At 41.9% G+C, this 12,403-nt stretch overlaps 1 protein-coding gene across 4 annotated transcripts in view; it reads left to right on the forward strand.

Annotated features, from left to right (window-relative positions):
• The window catches only part of LOC102388586 (D-aspartate oxidase), a 213,193-nt gene that overhangs the window by 39,585 nt on the left and 161,205 nt on the right, over positions 1-12,403 (forward strand). For 2 of the 4 annotated variants that reach the window (XM_025198859.1, XM_025198861.1), the window contains exons 2-6: positions 3,507-3,983; positions 5,978-6,095; positions 9,172-9,721; positions 10,850-10,977; positions 11,382-11,491. In XM_025198859.1, the coding sequence (XP_025054644.1) occupies positions 3,547-3,983; positions 5,978-6,095; positions 9,172-9,721; positions 10,850-10,977; positions 11,382-11,491 (1,343 nt within the window). In that variant the 5' untranslated portion in view covers positions 3,507-3,546. The remainder of the gene's footprint in view (positions 1-3,506; positions 3,984-5,977; positions 6,096-9,171; positions 9,722-10,849; positions 10,978-11,381; positions 11,492-12,403) is intronic. The other 2 variants (XM_025198860.1, XM_025198862.1) reach the window with 2 other exon arrangements.

Below are 12,403 nucleotides of genomic sequence, written 5' to 3' on the forward strand. Positions count from 1 at the left end.
CCATCCCTGCCTGTGGCAGGGGGTCAGGCTAGATGATCTGTTCAGGTCCCTCCTGACCCTAGCTACTATGAAACTATGAAACTATGACTTGCGGGTCGTGATTGACCACAAGATTAACATAAGCCATCAATGTGATGCTGCAGCTAGTAAAGCGAGCAGAACACTGGCTTGCATCCATAGATGCTTCTCAAGCAAATCCCAGGACATCATTCTCCTGTTGTACTCGGCCTTGGTGAAGCTGCAGCTGGAGTACTGTATCCAGTTTTAGGCTCCACAATTGAAAAAAGGTGTGGAGAAGCTAGAGAGAGTCCAGAGGAGAGCCATGCACATGATCAGAGATTAGGAAAACAGACCTTATGATGAGAGGCTGAGAGCTATGGGACGCTTCAGCCTGGAAAAGCGCAGGCTCAGGGGTGATATGATAGCTGCCTATAAGTTTATCAGGGGTGCTCACCAGGATCTGGGGAAACTTCTGTTCACCAGAGCGCCCCAGGGAAAGACAAGGTCAAATGGTCACAAACTCCTCCAGGACCGTTTCAGGCTGGAAGAACTTCTTTACTGTCCAAGCCCCCAAGGTCTGGAATAGACTGCCACTGGAGGTGGTTCAAGTACCTACTTTGAATGCCTTGAAGAGAAATTTGGATGTTTATCTTGCTGGGATCCTATGACCCCTGCTGACTTCCTGCCTCTAGGGCAGGGGGCTGGACTCGAAGATCTTCCGAGGTCCCTTCCAGCCCTAATGTTTATGGAATCTATGAAATATCAGTTGATTATGAAGAAAAGACTTTTTTCCTAAAAGAATAATTGGACAATGAAGTAATTTGTTGAGGATTTAGATGCTCTGATTATGGATACTTTAGGAATATGTTAGATATTACAGTGATAGGTTCCTTCAGAAGCCTAAGGTAGCGACTCTATCAACAAGTTAATGATTATCTTTATTACAGAAAATGAAGTAAATGTTACATGAGTTTATGAAAGGGGTATTGCAAGTGTTCTGTTTAATATAGGATCCTGCTCAGGGGGTCAAGGTGAGTGTGACATCCCTGCCTTAGAAGAAGCTGTAGTGTGGACCACAGCCTGCTTCTTCACATGTTCCACATTGACAGGGTACAAGGTGGTGTGCACTTCACGCTCTTCAGTTCTCAACAGCCATTGGCTGGAGGCAAAGTGCCCTCTTTTTAATTACAGCCTATTTGAAGTTGCAGCCTTATTAAAAGCATCCATTCCCTACTGATTATTGTTCTTTTTTATTATTTCAAAACACCTCTTTTACCCCCAAATCTTTTGATTTGCTTTCTTCCATTGTTTGGGGCTTTGTCCCCTCGTCCCAGTCCTCCAAATATTTTTTTATCTGTACCACATGACACTGCTACCTTCCTCCAGGCAAAGCGAGGCACAGTATTGGACACTGTCCCCAGTGCAACATTCAGTGCTAAAGTTTGCTCAGCCAGCCCATATTTGACTGCAGCATGGAGTAGCTTCTGAACCCATACTGACATCCCTTTAGGTCAACTTCTGGCAGCAGTCTGATTTCTTTCCTAGCACTGGCTTTGGGTTTGACCATGGATCTGGCCAGCACAGAACCAGCTACTGAGGTTGGCTTACTGGAGTCTTCATCCATTTTCAACTCAGTTCTGCTTGGTCTGTGACTCCAACTCATCTCAGAACTCCTAGATCTTGGCATAATGGTGATTAGGCTTATATCCAACTTTTCTGTGGTGGTCTTTTGGGCAATGTCGCCCTCAACCATCCACCGTTGGTGGGGACAGATTGGACTAGCTGGCTTCCTTCTCTTGGCCATCTGGCTTTCAGCTTCCTTTAGGCCTCCTCTGAAAGATCAAGAGGACTATCTGGATCTGGGTTCAAGGCTGAGTGGTTTCTGAGAGACATACTGTCTTCCTCCTTGGCAGACAGAGTTTTTGAGTGAAAGTGATTGTGATTGCTACTCTATGTACTGAACTTAGTGTTGTCAGAGTTCAGTAGCATAAAATCTGCCTAATACCATTTTAAGTGCCTATAGTGCCACTATCGATTTAACCCAGTTTTTAATTACACGATCATATATTTTTCTTTTTACTTAAAACCAGACCTAATTCAAAGTTATAGTAATTTGGTGTAGAGAATAGTATGTTTCTGAGTGGACACATATAACAATTGAACCAGTTCCCATGTGTCACGGATCAGAGGTGTCCAGACATATACTGCCTTCACATTCCAGGTTGAACGGTCACCTTCTAGGTGTTGAAGTGCTGTGGCTCTGACACCAGAGGGTAGCAGTAAACACCCAATCCAACATGCTGTGCATTGAGCAAATGTGGGGAAGTGCTTGCACCCATGCTTTGATGGTCCTAGTGGGTGGGTAACCTGTGGCTTGGGATGGTTTTGCTTTCTTGTTTTCTTTTCTCTCCTAAACATGAGTCCAATGAAGTTCCATAGTCTGTAGTTGATCAAAGTGTGCTTGCCTGACTAGGAGCGGCAAGGCAGGGGAGAAGTGTGCTTGGACTCTCAGTTTTGGGTTTCCAGGTGCTGGGTTGGCATGATGAGAGGCTACAGTGGAGTAAGGAGCAAGGACACAGATGGTTATTAGAAAGATAGCTTCTATTGAACAAGTGCAAGGGAGCTCATTGATAGAGCGCCAACAAAAGGAAAAAAATGGGAGGCAGTAAAGTGGCTGGGTACCAGAGCAGCCATTTGCAGCAGTAGGTGGATAAAGAGCAATGCAGCATTGAATGCCTGGAGAACTAACCAGACCTGTATCATGGGACACTTGTTGGTGTCCACATGGAACATGTAACACTGAACCAGTACACTGTGAACTGGTTCAGGAATAACTGATTTTCAGATACACTTTTAAACTGTTCCAGAAGGCTTTAAACCATGTATGTCTGTCCACTTCATGTTTAAACCACATTTAAAGCAGTGTAAGTGTTACATGTGTTCATGCCCTAAATCTATCTTGAGTTACATGCATGCCACTCCATGGAAGTCAATACAGTTACATGGAAGCGAGTGAAGTTAAAATTTATCTCAACGTATTTTATCTGAGGTACATATCTCTGTGCTTCAGATCCTGCTATTGCAATATGGATTTACCCTTGACTTCTTTTTCTAGCCATTTTAGTAACCAAAGGGGTGGTTATTTTGAAGGTTTGGTTCAGACAGGGCTGCATTTTTCATCTAATTAATTGCTGGAGTGCAGCAGTTTTCTTTTTAAATGGTCTTGAGTGCATCCATTCTGGCACACAGTAACCAGCATATAGTTGGTTTTTGACAGGAGAGATTGTACTCTGATACCTCCTGGGGACTGAGACCATTTCCTTTATGGCTATCATCTACTTTTGGTCTCTGGCAGTGTTTAATTAATTTAGATAAACCACTACATAACAAACAAATAAAGAGAACTGATACTTGTGACTGAATGATTTTAATGTTCCTTGTCTTTTGTTTGTAGTGGTCTCTTAGATTAGATATTTTTCCCCATAAACTTTCTCTTCCCTTTGCAGATTCCAAGCATGTATCTATTTTGCATCTGTCTTTCAAGCTATGTCATGTGGCATCCATTACTTGGCTTCCGTTTTCATGGCTGTTACTCCCAAATTTGTATGCAGTATCCCTGGAAATGTGAGTAGTGTTCTGTACTACAACTCCTCTGCTTCAAGTATAGAGGATGTCTGGACACTGTGGACATCAACTGATAATTATATTGTGGCCCAGATGGAAAACGGAGAAATCTGGGAACTGAATCAGTGCAGCAGGTCCAGACGAGAGGGCAGTTTGGATCTAGCATATGAATATAATGGCAACAAGTCTGTGTTTTCCTGTTCTCATGGATATATATATGATCACACTAAATGGACGAGCACCATTGTTACAGAGTGGGATTTGGTCTGTAAACGAGAATGGCTTGCAAAATTAACTCAGCCCACCTTCATGCTTGGAGTCCTAATTGGAGCAGTGATTTTTGGTGATATTGCTGACAGGTATAATGCCATATTCTTTATATTGTACCTCCTAAGTGCAAAAGCTCTGTATCTACCTGCTTTTATCCTATTTTAAATTGATATTATTCACTTAATATAGTATTATTAACAAATGTATTCTTCAACCATTCCTTTATTTATTTTATCCAGTACAGAGGATTTTTGTTTTTCTATAACAAATATCAATTTAAAGCATTGTTGTTGTTATTGTTGTTGTTATAAATTAATAGGAATATTATTTGGAACATATTTTCTGCTATATGTCACATATCCATTTAGGCCCTGATCTCCAAGCTGCTCCTTATGGATGAAGCCTTTTTGCAGGATCAGAGTCATATTGGGTTTTCCCCTCATTTTTCTTGAAAGAGAAATGAAAATTTTCAGATATGATTAATAATTAAAGGGATACTGTCAGATTAAACAACATTTTTTTAAAAGACAAATTTCCTAACTTCTATAATTAATACAGTTTAATGGGCCCAACTGAAAGACTTTGGGTATGGATCAAGCCCTGTATTTTGTGGATTTAGAGTTTAAAATTGGTACTGAATCCATTTTAAATTAGTCATTATAATATTAGTTAATACTCCCATGCAGAATATGGGGTTATGGTCACACAATTCTCAGATGTATTAGCTCAAGCCATACACATCTTTTTAAGATACAATCCAAAACATTGTCAGCAGAACATTACTATGTCTGTCACATTTTGGCTGGTGGGAATTAAATTGGTGGTTTTAGTCCACTTTTCAATGAACAGATATTCCCAATACAAGGACCACCACAGCTGGCATTAATGAGAATCCCTGCTGGGTGCAGAGATTCTCCCAGAAATTGAATGGGCATGAAGACAGTTGTCTCTTCAGTTTTTATAGGACAGGGTTGAAACACATTTGCAGGTCCTCACAGGGAAATTTGCAGCCCAGCTGTCTGGCTTATACAAATTATGTACTGGATCGTGTTCTAATTTTCTTTTCATGTGTCCAAAACCAACCAAAAATGAAGTAGAACAAAACAACCTAGTCCTAACCAAACCAAACCCATACCCTAAAACAAAACACAACACCAGACCACAATGCCTAAATCTCCAAAAACTGTTCATGATAAATCTGGAAATAATGTATTTTCATGACTATATAGTCAGAGAATAAAGTGAAGTAGGTGACATCCCTTGTCTAGTCAATACTTGCAACATATTCTGTATTATAGACATTGTGGGTGTGTCTACACAAGACACTAACTGCTCAGTAGCCTAATAATACTGCACAGTAGTGCATCACAGCACAAACAGTGCTAATATGCAACTGTGCAGTATTATTAGGCTAGTGTACAGTAGCATCACTAAAAGGCATCGCTGACACTACTGTGCAGTAACTCCTGTTTCTGTGCATTTATTAGTACTTGATTAGACAAGTACTAAATTAAATGCTCAGTAACCACTGCACATTAATGGATGTGTAGAAGCGCCCACCCTGTATTGCTGGACAAAACAGAGTAGAATGAATCCAACAGTAGATTGTTATCTTTTTGTTACAGATTTTCTTTGATTTCTTTTTAGAGAAAAGTAATTTGGCAATTTACCTATGCAGAAGTTAAACTGAATGCTCAGTAAGAGTGTTCATAATACTCTCTCCTATGGAGACCTATTTTCCAGTCAGAAACTTCTAAACATGACTTCTTTCTATTAATGTTTCTGTTAATGTTTCTGTTAATTTGATCCAAGGGAACTATGGACAGATAAAAGATTTCCCTTATCCAGCAAATAATAAATCAAAGTTGAGAATGAACCCTGGGACTACTGTGGCAGTTCAGAGCACTATATATAGCACTGGTAATACTTTCTAGGTTTACTTTAATTCTTATTAATGATGAGATATCCCAAGTTGCAGTTACATATTAATACAATGCTTACAAAACATTATTACTATTTTTGTGGTGGTTGTTGTTGTTATTGTTAACAATAATATTTACTGCGTTTTTATTGTGACCTGCAGAATGGGAAGACGGCATATAATGTGGTTCACAAGCATTGGCCAGTTTTTATTTGGCATTGTGGTGGCATTCACATTTGACTACTACAGTTTTGTGGTTGCACGTTTTCTCCTTGCAATGGTAAGAATAGATGCTTTCCATAATTCATATAACAGAAAATGTCCAGTGCTGTGGTATTGGAAGCCCTCTGTATTTTCTCTTTATTCCTCCCTTTCTCCATTTTTCATCTGTTGTCTAGCACTCCCTCCAGTAGAGCAAAGAGGGTTTGAACACTGTTTCCTTTCAACCCAGAAAACCTCTTCTTTTTAGGCTTACCCAGAAAGGGTTCATATAAAGCAGTATTTGGTGTTGCCTCCCTCAGGGTCATTGTTCCCAGCTCCTGCCAGACTGGCAGTGAGGGAAGTAGTACATTCTGGTATGTGCACTGTTGATTATGGTGTATTACCAATACTGACTTTTATTTTTCTCAAAATAAGGACTCTCATAGTTTCATAGTAGTTAGGGGTCAGAAGGGACCTAAATAGATCAGCTAGTCTGACCCCCCGCCACTGGCCAGAGCACACGCTGGGATCACATGACCCCAGACTGGTGTTCATCCAATCTCTTTTTGAATTTACCCAAGGTAGGAGTGAGGACCACTTCCCTAGGAAGTTGGTTCCAGAATCTAGCCACCCTAACAGTGAAATAGTGCCTCCTAATCTCTAACCTGAACCTTTTCTCCAGCAGCTTCTGGCCACTGTTCCTCGTCACCCCAGGTGCTACTGGGGGGGAATAGGACCCTTCCTATTTGCTGTTGATGTCCCCTAACGAGTTTGTAGGCAGCCACCAAATCTCCCCTCAGCCTCCGTTTGCTGAGGCTGAACAGGTTCAGGTCCCTCAGCCTCTCCTCATAGGGCCTGCCCTGTTGCCCTCCAACCAAGCGGGTGGCCCTTTTCTGGACCCCGTCAAGGCAGGCCACATTCTTCTTAAAGTGCGGTGCCCAGAACTGGACACACTACTCTAAATGAGGCCGGACCAATGTCATGTAGAGGGGGAGTATCACCTCTCTGGACCGACTTGCGATGCATCTTTGGATGCACAACAAGGTGCAGTTGGCTTTGCTGGCTGCAGTCTGGCATTGGCGGCTCATGTTCATCTTGGAGTCAATAATGACTCCAAGATCCCTTTCTGCCTCTGTGCTCTCAAGGGGGGAGCTCCCCAGCTTGTATGTATGCTGTGGATTCCTTTTACAATGTGTTTTCCACCGCCTCGTCCAAGTCACTGATGAAGATGTTGAACAGTGTAGGCCCGAGGATCGAGCCCTGGGGGACCCCACAATTCATAGCCCACCAGGTTGAGTACGACCCGCCCACCACCACTCTCTGGGTGTGCCCCATCAGCCAATTTCTGACCCATCCAACTGTGTAGGCATCAATGCCACAGTCGCTCAATTTATTAATGAGAATGGGGTGAGAGACGGTGTCAAAGGCCTTTTTAAAGTCCAGAAAGACTATGTCCACAGCGACACCATCATCCAGGGATTTAGTTACCTGGTCATAAAAGGCTATCAGTTTGGTCTGGCAGGACCTGCCTTTGATGAACCCATGTTGATTTCCCCTGGGCATGATCTCCCCTGCTGGCCCCTCACAGATGTGATCCTTGATAATTTTTTCAAGGATTTTCCCCAAGACCGATGTGAGGCTTATCGGCCTATAGTTTCCTGGGTCTTCCTTTCTCCCTTTCTTATAAATGGGGACCACATTAGCTAGTTTCCAATCTCCGGGCACCTGGCCCCTAGACCACAATCGCTCATACAGCTGGGCCAAGGGCACAGCAATGACCCCCGCCAGCTCTCTCAACACCCGAGGGTGGAGGGCATCAGGTCCCGCAGATTTAAAAACGTCCAGCCCTTCCAGAAGATCCCTAGCTACTTCTGCACAGACCCGAGGCCTGGCAGTGCTATCCCCAAGATTGCCCCTACCTGTAGTGGGAGAGCTGTCCTGGTCCCTGTCCAAGAAAACAGAGGCAAAGAACTTGTTGAAGATTTCATAATAATAATGACTTTATCTCTACTGTGTTCAAGCATTTTTTACTTCATGTATGTCCTTTTTAGTCTTTTAAACTACATTTGAAATGCCAGATGAATAGGCTAACGATCCTAAATGCTTATACTGTACTTACACGTGTATTTCATTATATTTAGCGGGGGTAGGGCTTATTAACCAAAGCCAAATGATGATCCTGAATTCAGAGTTATAATAGTTATGGCTTTTCATTTTATACATTGACTGGTTAGACAATTGTTGCAAGAAAAATAAGTAATTGAAAAACGTTTAGAAAAGAGAAAAAAAAGAAAAAAATTCCTAAGTACAAAGCATCAGAAATCATTCACTTTACTTGCCACTAGCAGAGTGAAAGACAGTAGGGAGCCATTGACTGAAATTCACTTACTTCCCTTGGTCTGCCAGAGGCCAGATTTATTAATAGTTGGGCATAACCCACTGAATCAATGAAAATCCTCCACTGACTTCTCTGGGAACTGAATCAGGCTTTTGGGAGCATGGGTAGTTTAGAAGTGTAAGGCCAGATCAGACCCCAAAGCAGGGTGGGCAAAAAACAGGCTGTGGGGCAAATCTGGCTTGCCAAGTGATTCTATGTGGCCTGCAACAGTTTGGGGACAAACAGGTTGCAGATCGTGGCTCTGCCCTGGCCCCAGCCCCACACTGTCACCACCCTGTGATCCTGGTCCTGGCTCTGGTCTTGCTGGCCTGTCTCGCTCCCGGATACCGCTTTCCACCTGCCTGTGGCCTTATCCCATCCACTTAGCCACATACACCCTGCCCTCAGGGGTCCCAGGTCAGTCTCCATGGAGACCCTGCCTTCCCACTCCATCTGATGCCTCCAGCGCTGGGTGCAGAACAGCTCCTTGCTACCACCCTCCCCCCCACCAGCTCCTTGCCACACTGAGCTGCATAAACAGCTTTAACAGGGGGACTGAGGCCATCATGTACCATCCCCCTCCAGCCCTCAACAGCTCACCAAAGCTCCTTAAGTGATCTTCCAGCCCAAGTAATTGCCTACACTTGCCATACTTGATCACAGGTTAGGAGGGCTCGCAAGACTTCTAAAGTACATGCATGTGACACTGTTGGCCATCTGTTTTTGCTGATGTTAAAGACAGTAGACTTAGGCTTTTTCTCTCTCTTTTTTCTTTCAGGTTTCAAGCGGCTATCTGGTCGTGGTTTTTGTTTATGTGACAGAATATGTTGGCATTAAAGTTCGAACATGGGCATCTATGCATGTCCATGCTTTTTTTGCTTTGGGCGTTATGGTAGTGGCACTGGTGGGATTTTTGGTGCGGACATGGTGGGTCTATCAGATATTTCTTTCCATAACAACTCTTCCCTTTGTCTTGTGCTGCTGGATGCTTCCAGAGACGCCCTTCTGGCTACTATCAGTGGGGAGATATGAAGAAGCACAAAAAGTAATTAATATAATGGCGAGATGGAATAAAGTAAGCACTCCTTGTAAAATTTCTGAACTGTGTTCAATCCAACAAGATGCTCTAGTCAGTAGCAGGACGGGTGATAATGACGTTTCTACAACGAAGAAGCACAACATCTTAGATCTGTTTTGTAATAGGTACATTGCAAGAAGGACCATTACAGTCTGGCTGATTTGGTTCACTGGGAGTTTAGGATACTATGTATTCTCCCTGAGTTCCGTCAATCTGGGAGGCAATGAATATTTAAATCTATTTCTCATAGGTAAATATTTGCTGTATTTTATCCTGCTTACGACAGAATTAGAACATATAATTTTTAAATGTCTAGCAATCTGAGGGCCATTTTTCTGACTAGTTATTTAAAAAAAAAATAATTAAAGTATGTTCAGATCCCTTACCTCTTCTGCCAGTATCTGTACTGTACAACTGTATTTTCCCATTTTTAATTGCTTATCTCTCCCCTTATATTTTGTGAAACACCCATGCTAATAGTAGGGAAGATTGTCCAAAAGAGAGAAAACTATGCAGTCATGACATGCTGTCAGTTATGGGGTCAGTTATAAAGTGAACAAACTGCTTTTTCCAAAATCACAGTCATGGTAAAACTAAATCATACTGGTGACTTTATTATGTATATAATTTTCTGAAAAAATGCATAGCTTGTAAGTTTGTCAGAAGTGTACATTTGAAATGTAATCGGCAGTATTCTTTTAACTTAGTCCAGGCATCTGCAGTGTGCTATGATAAGCCATTTATGTGAGAAAAAATTGGTCAGTACATTTAGGACCATATTAAAAGCAATTAAAAGATTCCCATTGACTTCAGTGTACCTTGCATCTGGTCCATAGACCCAGTCCAGTAAATAATTTAAGCACATGCCTAAATTTAATGCACTTGTGTAGTCCTAGTAAAGTCAATATGGGCTCAAAGTTAATTTGTGTGCTTAAGCCTGTTACAGGGTTGGTGCTCTAGTGAATTAATTTTATATTGCCAAATATTGTTGCATATTAGTAGTTTGACTATTCTGTTGAAAGCAGAATACTAATATGGTTGACATCTGTTATGATAGATTTTCAATTACAAATATCTGCCTGATGAAAGCAGGAGCCTCAGCCTGCTGCTTCCTATAATTTTCCTGACCACTTACAGGCAGGTGCCTGCACCTCAGGTGGAACTACAGAAGCCCAACTCCTTGGTGCTCTTCCTTTCTCTCATTACCATGGTTTAAGTCAGTATAAACCCTTTGACTTAGCACATGTGACTTAACTATATTTAAAATGAGTTCAACCTTCAAATTAAAGGAATGCCCATAACAAGCAAAACAGGTTTAGTAAAATAATATGTAGTCATGCTTTCATGGTTTGAAATTAAATAAGTTTTATTCTGACAGGTGTTGTGGAACTTCCTTCATATGTCATTGCCTGTATTGGGATGGACAAATTAGGAAGAAGAAACACCTTGATTCCATCCCTTATATCCAGTGCGCTGATCTGTGTTTTGATTATGTTGATTCCTCAGGTTAGTCATTTGTCATTTCAAATGTTCCTGTATTATTGTATGTAATCTCATGCTTGTTAATGCAATGTCTGGATCTGAAGTGTGTAGATAATTAAATACAATTTAGAAATGAAACTTCAGTCCTTTAAGGAAGACTTGTTTGCTTTTTTATATTCTTTGTTTTTGTTAAAGGGTCATACTAGCACTCTGTAGTTATGTGCAAAGTGTTCTCAACACTTGATTAAACAGGGGTGAAAATAAGCTGCTTTGTAAGCAGAATCACAGATGTTGACTTCTGGTAACTTACAAGGAAAAGAAACAATGAATGTTGCTCAGTGCTTAACAATGGCAAATAAGACAACGAAGTCATGTTTGGAACAGTTGAGATTTTTGGTGCCTTAAATATTTATATTCTCTTTTAACAGGATTTTAATGCATTAATTATCTTAGCAAATATGGCTGGAAAGTTCACCATAGGTGTTGCATTTGGCCTTATTTACCTGTACACAGCAGAACTCTATCCAACTATTGTACGGTAAGCACTTTAAAATAGTTTGTCATGCAATTCTAAATATTTTTTTTCATTTTTTTAATTTGTTCTAGTCTAGAAGCCAGATCCAGCACCCACTTAAGTCAATGGCAATGTTTTAAGTAACTTCCAGTTGGACAGAATTAGTTCCTTTCTGTTTATGGAATTTCTTATATTTGACACTGGAGTAAATTGGTTCCCATTCTTGATTATATATGCTGATTTAATTAAAGTAATAGAAAAATGCTCAGTACTTTCTGAGGGTTGATGAAGATAGCCAGTCATTTCCTAGTATCTGATGAAGTAAGATGTTGCCAACAAAAGCTCATGCCTCTCTCAGCCAGCTAGTCTGAGGGAGTGGTTCTGAACCTTTTTGGATTTAAGGTGCCTGTGACAGGGGGCAATCTCCCTAGGCCCAGTCACAGTAGTGGCCTGCTCGCCTGTCTTTGGGCAAGCTGCCTGCTTTACTATTCTGCCACGCCTTATTTTCAAGTAATTAAGATGTTAATTAGGTGGGAAGCTGCCTTTTGAGTGCTCTGATGACAAAGGGTGGTAAACACAAGACCTTCCCTTATCATGTCCCATGCCTCACAGATGTTTTCGTGAGTTGTGCTATGCTCCGGCTTGAGGCCGGGCCCAACTCAGCTCAGTGTTAGGCCTCTCTCATACTGCCCTGTTCAAGGGCCTCACACGTACCATCCCCCTTTCACTGTGGCCTCTACCACTCTGCCATCTCTCACTGGGCTTCTTTCACTCATGCCCCCTACTGGGCCACACTTGCCCTGCCCTGCTCTCTTGAGTGACCATGTGAGCCATCAGGCTTGACTCTGCATGGCTCAGCCAGCCCTGGCACAGCCTTTTGGGCCTCTCCTGCGACCTTCACCTGAACAGTGGCTGGGCAATTAGCAAAACACTAGG

The sequence above is a fragment of the Alligator sinensis genome, unplaced genomic scaffold (assembly GCF_000455745.1).
Source record: "Alligator sinensis unplaced genomic scaffold, ASM45574v1 scaffold737_1, whole genome shotgun sequence".
Lineage (NCBI taxonomy): Eukaryota > Metazoa > Chordata > Crocodylia > Alligatoridae > Alligator > Alligator sinensis.